Genomic DNA, 13,349 nt, shown 5'->3' on the forward strand with positions numbered 1-13,349 from the left:
ATTACTGTAGGAAAGAACCTACTTGATCTTCTCAATCATGGGCATCCTCTAACTAAAGTATTTCTAACCGATATCTAAACATATTTTTCAAAATCTCAAAAGAAGAGAGATTCTACCAGTTTATTCCTCTGTTGAACAATGTCTACTGTGGGAGATTACACCTTAAAACCTAGACTGTGTATTTACGAAGGCAAACATTGACTCTGTACAAAAAGGGACAAGCATCAACCTAGGATTATATTTGATTGAGCCAAGCACTTATCACAAACAATTGATTTAATGTATTGCTTTACAGTCCAAACCAACATCCATTAAAGCATATGCAATTAAAATACATGCATAAAAATAACATAAACCCAAATCAATAATACTAGTGAGGGAGACACCAGTTGATTTCTATAGCCTAATGCTACAGATAGAAATTTTGTCATTGCCATTCACACATCTAAAAATTAGTAATTTAAAAGAAAAACAATTATTTCATCATCATGAGGGAAATTAAAATTTTCTAATAATTTGGGTTATGAATTCTGATTGCCAATGTAAATATAGTAGCAATTTTAATAAGACAATATTAGATACAACCGCTATGCATGAACATATACAAGTATGATTTTCATATGGAAGATTATAAAAACTTCCAGTTGTCATACTGATGGATAAGGCGTCGACTTGGGTCATACAAAAAGCCTCTTGGGGCAGAGCATGTATGATCTTGAAAAAAATAATTAGGGAGAAACACCCCCCCCCCCCCCCAAAAAGGGGGGGTATTTAATTCTACTATAACAACAATAGAAAAGGTTACCGATATCCACCAGAATGTCTAAGTCCAAGACCCCCTGCTTAAAGTCTGCTAAAGAATTATTGGAGCTTAGGCTAAGTTAGGGTGATTTTGACCAAGTACAATAGACCTTGGTCAATTTGTCTTCATTGAGTGGATTCAAATCTTTTGTTCGAGATAAGATGAACCAAAGAGCCCACTTCCAAAGGACTTGCCCGGCAGCATAATCTTGTGTGATCCTCAAAAAATGCAGCCCAATTCTAAGAATATTAGAACACTAGACGCTAAATTCAGGATGCATGCTATTGTTATTAAAAATTTAGACTGTATGGAATTCAAGGTTGACTTGTTCTTAGATATGCAAATTCAGTTCTATAATGTAACATAGCCAAAAACTTTGACCTTGAATAATTTAATGGCAGCCGAGACAAAATAATTCCCCTGCCAAGTTGTAAATTTGGTAATAGCTAGAGATGCTTCTTGGGCCCTTACAGATAATTCTCTGACTTGATTTCCCCAGCAGGTAGTACTCAAAAATAAATGCTTAATTATTTGAAGGCTTTTATCTACTAGATCATTTTTCCATTAATCATCCCCTAGCTGAGGGATTGGGAGCTTTCTGGAAAATACCCAAATTTTTGTGTGTTTTTAATAATTTATTTCAACGTATTTTCTATTGCAATAGGATGATTGCTCACTAAGCAACTATACAGTTCAGCATTTAATGGTAATAGAGAATGGCTGTAGCATTTGCATATAAAAGAAAAGATATGAGGTAATGAGCAAAAGATCATGGCTGAAAGTCTAAGAGCAAAATACTTAACAATATTGCTAATATACCGTAATAGTAGGAACAATGCATGGGGCAACTAGGTACTCAGAATGAAACAATCCAGAATTTTATAACATACAAATTTGACATATAATTTGCCAATTACTGAGAGAACATTGGGCAATAATTAATGAGGATGTACCTATTTTCCTTTTTATATATTGAAAGGATAATAGAATTAAGTCATTATTATGTGCATAGGATTATGACATATACAGATTTATGGCAGTGGATGTGAAAGCAATCTACTCGTAGCATCTATCAGCCCATTAATCATCAGGGTTACTGGTTGGGTGTCCCATTCTTCTCCCCTCTCCCCATGTATGTCCCTCCCAAAGTTGTGTGTGTTTGAAAGGACTATTCCAAAATGAGTTTATGATCAAATGTCAATCATTTTTTAACAAATTAGCAATCGGCCTACTATAGATCTAGCAAAAGTATCACATATTGTTGTAGCAATAAGTACCTAGCTCAGATTTTTAAATAAATTGAAATAATAAACATCTCAAAAACATAGCTAGTGACTTTACAGAGTAAAAATGAAAAAACAACACTGTCCTGTTTTGTAAATGTAATCAGCCCACAAACATGAATTTGTTAAATATTCCCAAACTTAAACCAAACAAAGTAGGTTGATAATCCTATAGATTAAATATATAGGGCTGTCCTGTTTTTGTGTCTATTTATGCTTGATCAAATGTTTTGAAATGGAAATGACCACTGGAAATTAATAGTGGAATTGGGCAATATGATAAAACCTTCTATAAAACAACCTAGTTTTTCTAAATTAAAGTATTCATGGAAATTTTTAAATAAAAGTATTAATGGAAACCTGATGTTCCTTCTTCCTTCTATTTTCTCCATAACAACTGGGAGAAAGAGTAGCTGGCCCAAAATCACTCAGCCAGCTTTCATACTGAAAGCAGGATTAGAATTTACAGTCTCCTGTTTTCTAGCTTGGTGCTTAACCACTAGACTAAACCTGCCAACATTTATGATTATTCAGGAAATAATTCTCCTCTTCCTACCACTTCTATATATGGGGCACCCAGAATTCTTCTGAGCATTTCAACATTTCTTCTCTAGATATTATAATACATTGTACTGAGAAGACAATTTTCAAACTCGGAAATTGTGTAATCGTTTGTAGACAAAAGGACCCTTAACTCCAGATTCTTACAGTTCACTAACCAATCTCTTAACACCTTCTAATCTTTGCAGTTTACAAAGGCTTGTTGTATTTCAATACTTTTCTATTTTCAAAAGTACAACATATCTAAATAATATTGAAGCACACAGTATAAATCTCCATAGTCCATTTTGTTCATGTGTATGAATTGTTTCAACTCAATGGACAAATTGCTCATACATTTGTTTATATCAATTACAGCCTGAGTGAGTTTAGCTATCAACAAGACATGTCTGCAGAATATTTTCTCTCTGAAATTCCCGTACAGGGATTTCACTCCAAACAATATAGAACACTGGGTAAAAAAAAAATAGATTAATCATTAGAAGAAACAGCCGTTTCATAACTGTTGTTTGAAACATGTTTCATAGCTTAGTAAAATGTATGGAAATATATGGAAAAGCAATGTACTGGAAAAATTATAAAATAAGATAGGAAAAGCTTGATGATTAAAATTAAAGAAAATATATAAACTAAAAAGAAAGAAAATGTATCAAAAGATTCCTTTTTATGGATCAGCAATTATGGTGAATGATGATTTCTTCCCCTCAGAATGTCCTGCAATAGTATAGGTCAGTGTAAATGGAACTTTTCTATTAAGCTAGGATTTTGTTTGTTTTGCTTTATTTAAAGATCTAAAGACTGCAATAAGAGGCATAAAGTCTAGGCAAACAAATCAGGACAGGAAAACTGTAGGAGATAATAAAACAGAATTACTGAGGCCCTGTTATCAGTCAATAAAGAGTTGGAAATAAAAGGATACTCCAGCCAAGAAATTGCCTAGGAATTAAGTCACCTATAAATAACCAAGACCCAGGGGAAGAATGGGCATCAAACAAAATAAACTAGTTATATATTTTGTAAAAGCACATCCATGTCTTGCTTCTACTGAACTCAAAGAAGCATACATTAAAAAAACATTAAGACATATGTCTGGAATTGAATTAGTTGAATTCATTTTATTGAATTCAAACCATATTCTGAAACACATGTTTAGGGATCTTTTGACTTTGGCAATAGCATATCCTGGCAGACATATCCAGCAAATCAAGTACACAACAGCTGCTTTTGAAATTAATGAACTTATTCTTAACTCATCAACACGTATGTCTAAATATATAAATCACTTAATTTGTTTAAGAAGTTTCCCACAATAAACTGTTCTGTAAAAACACAAGTACAACTGATATGGCTGTGCAAAATTTTCCAAAAAGGTGCTTTGAGTACATAAATAGGACCTCTTTTTAAGCATTAAAGTAGCTGTGCTCTTTTACAGATTTGTATTACTCCTTAAGAAACCATTCAATCCTAGAAAAAAGAAATGAATCTTTTAACAGTTCAAAAAGAGACATTTTATATATATACTGATAAATTTCTAAGCATCTCATTTGAAGATTTATGGCATGTATAAATCAAAACCCTGAAAGAGATTACTGACTACAGTAGAAAATATGACTTTATTATATGATGGAGAGCTCAGGCCAAGGCTTTTCTGCTTAATGTGAATTAAAATGCTGACTGAAATCAAGGTCTGACAATTCATTGTAAAAAAAGAGCAATAAAGAGTAATAAAGTCAAGTAACTTTACAGGTCTCATTTGCATGCAAAACTACATAAAAGTTCAACTCCAAGCACTTTCCCACTACACTTTGATAAAATGTATACCATTTTCCAATAAATGGAAAATCATTTCCATTTCATTTCCAAGCAAATGAAGATATTGAGATGAAGACAAAGAAGACTATCTTAAACTAGAACTCCTAATCAGGGACATTTTCAAGTAGATTGTCTCAGAATATCTATGCCACAAACAAAGCATTTGATGTAGTCAATCGAGCCCTTGGGTGATTTGGACAGGCATTAATATGGAAAAAAATGATATTTTACATGTTAAATCTTGCATGGCCTAGAATTATGAGACAAGACTTAAAGTAACGTAAGTGCAAATATAATGCTTTTGCTTATTCCACCTAAAGAAGATATTGACTTTAGGATGAGAATCTCAGTGTAGAAATTTGATAAACAATTACATTTGATACATAAATGAGTGAATAAATGAATGAATGAATAACTAAATAAATTCATATTTTAGAATATTATATTTTAGCATCTCATGAGAATTGTTAAATGTTGAAGGGGTATGACATGGGAAGAACTGCTTTTGGTCTACATTTCTGCCCAAAATCTAATTACATCAAATTAAAAAAATGAACTTTTCCTCTAATCTCTAAAACACAGAGAGGGATATTGATTATTCAAAACAAAGGATGGATCCAACATTATTTGAACTATGGAAATTTAAGCAAAGGATTTCTCCCTTACAAAATTGTTTCATCAAAAGTATGCTGATTTTATATTCTATCTTGACATACTTAAATCTTTAACATTTTGAAATAGCTTGTTATTTTATAGTGTTTAAATTTGGTTGTAAACTGCTGTGGAAGGATTTTAATTTGAAAACATGAAATATAACAAATAAATTACCTATTATTTTTTGTTTTAATATATAGTTAGAAAGTTGGATTTATACTATGTTGCAAAACGTAAAAAGTTCAAGCAAAAATAGTGAACTTTGCTATAGGAAGATTTTTGCTAGAGACTTTACCCTTAATTGTTTTTGTAACGATTTTGTAAGGGAGAAATCTTTTGCTTAAATTTCCATAGTTCAAATAATCTCAACAAGAATACCACAAATGAAAAAGGTACAGAAAGGAGCAGCACATGTGATCAAAGTCATGTGGGTAATGGCTATAAACATTAGGTCTTTTTAGTTTACAAAATAGCAAATAAATAAAAACATGAACGAGACAAATAAAATGATGCATAATATATAAAAAAGGAAAGCAAACATTTTTCTCCCTAAAATGGGCAGTGAGAAGAGATAAAAGAATATACTGATTTACACAAAACATGTTAGCATATAGACTCTGTTACCAGAAGAATGGCTGGTGCATAAGACTGCCATTTCAAATTAAAATGATCTAAAAAAATCAACTTCCACTGAATTTGGTATGATGGATTCTGTGAGATGAGACAAAACACTGTTATTCACTGCTTCTCTTGTGGAAAGGACCAAAAATTTATGCCATTACGGAGAGGCATTACTGCAAAGCAAGTTACTGCTTGTCATCTTGAGGAAATGAAGTAAAACTATTACAGTGGATTTTTCCCTACTATTTTCAATCAAGTTCTAGAAATACAAATTACGATTTTTAAATAATTTATTTCAAAATGTGACTTTTGGAAATACTAAAGAAAGAAGTAACAATAATTATGCAAAGGCTTCTTTTACTGAGACATGCAAATGAAAATAGCTTCTATATAATCTGCTGTCTCGGTTTAATTAAAAACTAATTATCATCTACTATCAACTAAAGCTTATTAATTAGTTTTAATCATTACAGTTTGGTTATGCCATAATTAATGTTCATATGTTTTCTGAATTTTATTTTTCTCTGTAGAAAGACTATATCTTTACAGTTTCTATACTATAAAAAAGATTTATTCTTTATTTGCCATCTATGGCTCATAATTAGCACACCTCTACTGTTATATCCTTAAAGTTGAGACTGTTATATCAACAATCAGTAAAATTAATTTAAATTAAATTAAACCAAATTTAAAAAAATGAAGCCAGTGGCTGTCCATAAATATACGACACGTGAGCTCCATCTACAGGTCAACAATCCAACTAAAAGCTTTGATAGGTGATTATTTAAAAAGGAAGATTCTAATTACATGTTCTAATATTTGTTTCACAATCACAACATTTTAAATATATTTTATGAATATCTACAACATTTGTTTTATGATTGGAAAAATCTATTTTACTTTAGGCTTCTACAATTAAAAAGAAATGTGTGTGACAGGAAACAAAATGATCTTTGCCACATTCTTTTTGAACATGTGATCCCTTAATTGAGGAGAAAAGACTGGACAACCAAAGATTTATCCAAGATGGAGTTGAGGAATTCTGTCTTTGGCAAGGGTTTGGACCAGAAGATCTTCAAGGTCCCTTCCAATGCTATAATTCTATGACATCACATATAAGAGGGATACCAAGAGGTAGATTTGAAACAGGATCTTAAAAAGAAATTATTTATTTTGTAAAGATTAATCAAAGTCCAATGCAACGTCATGAAAGTTCAATCTCTTCAATCTAGAATGCAACCAAAGCATCCTCCTGGGGAAAAAGCCATTCAGTCTGTTTCTTTGCAGAACAGTGTATATAAAATTAAATGGCCAGATACTTATGATTTATTGTGGTATTCTCTTCTATTAGGTAAAAAGCAAGTTTTGCTGTCTCACTAGAATCCCAATTCTCAATAAACAAGACTCATATGTATAGCACTAAATGAGCAATTTTGGCAAATGAACATAAAAATTATATCAAAATTACTATAAAATATTATTTCACATATGAAGTCTTACTCCAATAATGTATTTAACTTTCAAAATTGTCTTTGATTGTTTAACTTTAAAACTTTTGATAGCTCTGACATTTGACAAAATTTCAGCAGAATCTCCCACCGAAGTTCTATTCATACTTTCTTTTGTCACATGCTTTGATTCACTGAAATTAATAAAAAATTGAATCAGCTTTTCCAAAGCCATCTCTTGATAACATGCCATTCACAAGTGTTTTGATTTTATCTTGAAATTGTTTTTTCCATTTCCCATGTCTCACAATTATTGAGTAGACTGTAACAGCATTTAAACTGATAGAAAATATAGAGGCATATGGAAAAGTAGCTGGTTTGAAAATAAATAAAGATAAAATGAAGATTTTGACAAAGAATATGTTATTAAGACAAAAGGAAAAATTGGCGGATGTTTTGAAAATCCAGGTCACAAATAAGGCTAAGTACTTGGGGATGCATTTGACAGTGAGGTGTAGCACACTTAAAGAGAATAAGTATATTAAATGCAAACAACAGATTGCGACAGACTTGGCGAAATGGGAAAATTTACAGTTATCATTAATAATATGAATATATTACCTAGAAGTTTATATCTGTTTCAAACAATTCAAATGAGGGTAGGGAAAGACTATTTTGAAGTTTTAAATGAAATAGTGCTGAAGTATATATGGCAGGGAAAGGAAACGAGAATAAAATTAAAACTGTTGCAAGAAGCTAGAATAAGAGGAAGATTTGGCCTGCCTAATTGGGAGTTATACTATCAAGCTACAAATCTGATGTGGGTTAAGGAATGGATAACATTAAGAAACACTAGATTGTTGACATTAGAAGGACATGATTTGTTGCTAGGTTGGCACGCCTTCTTATGGTACAAGGGAGCTAAAGTACAGGGGTATTTTAGAAGACATTATATACGAGAGGCTTTGTTGTTAAACTGGGAGAAGACTAAAAGGCAATGCTATTTGAAAATTCCAGTCTGGCTACCAACTATTGAAACATTTTCTTATCCTATAACATATAAAAAGGAACAAACAGATATGGTGAAATATTGAATGAAAAGGGTGAACTTAAATCTAGGTAAAAACTAGAACAAGGTATAAAGATGAATTGGTTTTCATATGCACAAATATGTTCTAGATATGATAAAGATTCCAAAACAGAAGGTTTTTATGATAAACTGACTGACTTAGATAAGATTTTGACAGGTACTGATGATAAGGTGATTAAAAAACTGTATGGATATTTATTAGAAATTAAGCTAGAAGAACAAGTTAAAGAAACAATGATTGCCTGGGGGAAAATTTTTGGATATGGGATTGACTTAGAGAAATGGCAAAAAATGTGGTCTCAAAATTATAAAATGACAATGTGAACAGCATATAAAGAAAACTTGTATAAGATGTTTTACAGGTGGCATTTACCCCCAATAAGAATAGCAGGAATATTCAAGAACAAATCTGAAAAATGTTGAAATGTCATCAGACACCTGGTTCATATTACCATATGTGGTGGATGTGTGCGGATGCTAAAAGATATTGGACTAAAATCCACACATGGTTGGAAAAAATGACAAAAAAACACATAGACTTGAAACCAGATATATTTTTATTGGGAATTTTACCTGAAATATATAGTAGGGAATTGAAATATTTGATTGTAAATGTATTAACAGAGGCTAGGATTGTATTTGCCAAAAATTGGAAAAATGAGAAAATACCAAACCAGAAGACGAAGTTATCAAGAAAATAATAGAATGTGCTGAAATGAGTAAATTGACATTTGAAATTAGAGAACAAGAAAATAAACAATTTTATAAGATTTGGGATTTGTTTTATCAATGGTTAGAAAATAAAATATGGTAATGAAATATGTAGAACTTTAGAATAGAACTATATAGAATATATAAAGATGTATTATCATATTATAATTATGGGATGGATTTAGGATGATAATATGAATTACTATAAGATAAATCAATTTAAAAATATGGAGTATCTTGCATAATATGAATAGATATAGTATAGTCAAATGATTGAGTAACAATGATAATAATGTATTTAGGAATATTTGATTGATAATATGAGAATATATACAAGTAATTGTAAGTGAGGACTATGGAGTGGATGCACAAAACAATTTGCAACCAACCGACACACTGTATGGAAGTGGAAGATGGCTTGATGTTTTTATGTTGTGTTTGTGTATGTTTGTCTAAAAGATAAAAAAAATGGTGTTTTTTTTAAAAAAAGATATGCATTACTCACCTACGGCTACTCTTCTGCTTTTGCTCTCCTTCTGTTATTTTTTTAACAGGTACATCAGTATTTTTCTTTAACTTCTCCACAACTCGTTTTTTCATCTGATTCTTTTCTTCATTATCAAGACCATCATCTTCATCACAATATCCCTCCTCTTCATCCTGGGCAGGTTGTTAAGACATTCATACATTTTAGTTTATACGACTGAACTGCTTGGTTTCAATTCAAAAAATATTATTTCTGGTGACCACTGTGTTAGAAAAGCATATTTCTAAAAGAGTAAGTTATTTATAGAGATATGAAAGTCCCCAAAATATAAAAATGGGGAACCCTTTTAAAGCTTTTTTCCTCTCAAATAATTAGGTTTGTACATAAATGAAATATATTTTTGGTACCATTGATAAAAATGCTCAAGATATTGTGTGTCACTGTCACAAGCAATCTCTAAAAACTATGCCACAGCATAGCTTTCCTGCACAGTTATTATGCTGTGGGCAAGTAAAAACTGCAACACTCTCAGCTCCAAAAGATGCATGTATCCAAAGAGCTATCATTTCCAAAAGAAATTATGTTTCTTTGCTTGTGGGTTCTCAAACGGCAAGAAAGCCAAGTGAATTTGCTTGCTGAGATCCATACAGAAGCTAAAACAAAGTATTCTATACTTTTCACTAGAAGTTAACAAATCTAAATGTTATTTATATCCTTAAATACTTATCATCTCTGTAAAGTATATATGAATTTACCACCAAGGACATTTTAAAATTTAATACCAAACATTATTCAGTGCAAAAACAAGTGATGCAAATATATTTTATCTCCAAATGTAAAATAAAAACATTTTTGGTTGGCAACTTAAAATTCCTGATCCTGGAAGGCATCTAGTCTCAAACATAAGACATAAGACATAAGAATTTATTTGTCATTACACTCGCAAGCGGGTGCAACGAAATGAGGTGCTCTTCCACAAGTAAAACTGGACAACACCATTGAAAGAAAAATAAAATTAAACACAACAGACCATACAATAATCTCTATACAATTTAAAAATGTAAATACCCCATTACTCTCAACCATTAAATTCCACAAAATCTTATGACTCTGCTTTCAAACTCAAAACTGCACTTGGATAAAAACTGTTCTTAAATCTAGTCGTCCTTGTTCTTAATACCCTGAATCTCCTTCTCAATGGTAATAGTTCAAAGAGCTGATGTCCCGGATGAGAGGAGTCATTCAATATATTAAATATCTTCCTCTTACATCTATTCCTATACCGTTCTTCCAAAGAGGGGAGTGAGCAGCCAATGATGTTTTGGGCCATCTTAATCACCCTCTGAATTGCCTTTTTCTCTGCCACTGTGCAGCTCGAGAACCATACACAGAGACAGTAGGATAATATACTCTCAATTGAACTCTGATAGAAGATAGTCAGTAGACTCTCAGCCAGTTGTTGTTTCCTAAGAATCCTTAGTAAATACAACCGTTGTTGTGCCTTCTTAATTAAAGCAGCGGTGTTTGTACTCCAGGTCAGGTCATTTGTAATGATGGTCCCGAGATACTTACATTCAACCACCTGTTCCACACGAACTCCCTCTATATACAGTGGCTGAATATCTGCTCTTTTTTTTCCTATAGTCCACTATAACCTCCTTGGTCTTCTTAATGTTAAATAGAAGATTATTATTTTTGCACCAGTGGGATAGCTGTAATACCTCATCCCGATATGCAGACTCATCATCCCCAGAAATAAGTCCTACAAGCGTAGTATCGTCTGCAAATTTTATTATCTTATTGTTGGGATGTTTATTTGTGCAATCAGATGAATAAATGGAGAACAGTAGTGGACTAAGGACACAACCTTGGAGTGCCAATGCTAAGTGTCTTGACAGTAGAAATATAATCATTCAGTTTAACTCTTTGTGGACGATTTGTTAAAAATCCAATATCCATAAACAAATAGAATCTGGAAAATCTAGATCTTTGAGCTTGGCTATTAATCTGTGCGGTATGATGGTATTGAAAGCAGAACTAAAATCTGCGAACAACATTCTTACATAATTCCCCGGTGTTTCCAAATGGGATAAGGCCATGTGAAGCACAGTAATAATTGCATCCTCGATTGATCTGTTTTCTTTGTAAGCAAACTGAAGCCCATCAAAGGAATCAGGAAGGCAGGAGATAATATAATTTCGAACTAGCTTCTCAAAGCACTTCATTAAGATAGAAGTTAGTGCCACCAGCCTATAGTCGCTAGGACCATTTGTGGGCAACTTTTTAGGCAGTGAAACGATGGTGGAAGCCTTGAGACACACAGGAACCACACTTTGTGTCAAGGATCGATTAAAAATTTCAGTCCACACCCCAGCTAGCTGATCAGCACAATCTTTTACCACACGACCAGGAATTGAGTCGGGCCCAGCTGACTTTCTGGAATTAACTGCCTTCATTGTCTGCCTCACATCCTGCTCATTCACAATGAAGGGGAGGCTCTGCTGAGTAAATGATGGCAAAGGGACAGTTTCAGTTTGATGGATCTCAAATCGAGCAAAAAAATTGTTCAACTCCTCAACCACCGCCGCACTACCATCCAAAGAGACCTTTTTTCCTTTATAGTTCGTTAGTTGTTGAACCCCCTGCCAAACCTGCCTCATGTTATTACTGAGAAAGCAGTCTTCAATTCTCCTCTTATATTCGGCCTTAGCTTGCTTAATACCTCTCTTCAAGTTTGTTCTTGCAGCACTATAATCTAGATCATTCCCAGACTTAAAAGCCTTATTTCTTGCGTACAACAAGCGTCTAACCTTCCCGGTCATCCAAGGTTTTTGATTAGGATACACCCGGATTCGTTTATCCACCGTGACAGTATCAATACAGTGTGCCATATACCCTAGCACTGCAGCCGTGTGTTCGTTGAGATCAGGATGATCAAAAACTTCCCAGTTTGTGCGTTCGAAGCAGTCCTTTAGCTGCTCCATTGCTCCCTCTGGCCAGCTTTTCACCGTCTTGACTACCGACCCCGCCTGTTTTCTCAGAGGAATATACTCCAGGGCTAAAAGCAGAGACAAGTGATCTGACTGGCCCAGATGTGGTAGTTGTAATACCCTGTATCCATTTACAATATTCGTGTAGACCTTATCCAAGGTGTTCGATCCCCTAGTTGCACACCTTATATGTTGATAGAATTTAGGGAGGACCACACGAAGATCTACATGATTAAAATCTCCTGCAATAATGAATACAGCATCTGGAAATCCGGAAACAGCAATGTCTAAGTGGAAGCACTGTAACGCTTTGTGGGAATGATCTCACATGGGAGGAAAGGTGGAAGCAGTGGTGCCTAAGGAATGATCAGATAAGAGGACATAGCCCACAGCTGCACAACTACTGAGAAAGTAAGTTACAAAGGAACTTCCCCAACTTATAAGGCTGTAAAAGAGGTGGTGGGAGATTAGTACTATCCGACTTGCAAGATTCTATTAATATAAGTTTACAATAAAGTAGAATTAATCCAGCCGGTCCTGTTTCCTGTCTATCTATCCTGGAAGGCTAACATCAATCTTACATTCCATGACAGGAAATGAAATGGGTTACCTTAGAGGACAACTACTACCAGAATGATACTGAAGCTTTTACACAAGGTAGTTCAGCTCTCCAATCCAAGGACAGTTGATTAGGAACAATGATGCATACCAAAAATAAATATAGCCTTTACATGCTATCAGCTTTCATCCTGTGCTGAAAATCAAAAGTATATTCCTCCATCAAGTGTTTACACCATTGGAGTCAAAGAAATCACATGGTTGACATAACTTGCTTGGTTGAATTATCAAAGCTGGCTCTCAGTCACAAAATCAGTATCGTTATCAACACC

General features: G+C 33.3%; 1 protein-coding gene across 2 annotated transcripts in view; it reads right to left on the bottom strand.

The window, feature by feature from the left end:
• Positions 1-13,349, bottom strand: part of CWC27 (CWC27 spliceosome associated cyclophilin) — a 104,024-nt gene that overhangs the window by 77,372 nt on the left and 13,303 nt on the right. For both annotated transcript variants that reach the window (XM_026717199.2, XM_026717192.2), the window contains exon 10: positions 9,488-9,642. In XM_026717199.2, the coding sequence (XP_026572984.1) occupies positions 9,488-9,642 (155 nt within the window). The remainder of the gene's footprint in view (positions 1-9,487; positions 9,643-13,349) is intronic.

This window comes from Pseudonaja textilis, chromosome 2 (genome assembly GCF_049901715.1).
Source record: "Pseudonaja textilis isolate UNSWEBS1 chromosome 2, rPseTex1.2, whole genome shotgun sequence".
Classification (NCBI taxonomy): Eukaryota; Metazoa; Chordata; class Lepidosauria; order Squamata; family Elapidae; genus Pseudonaja; species Pseudonaja textilis.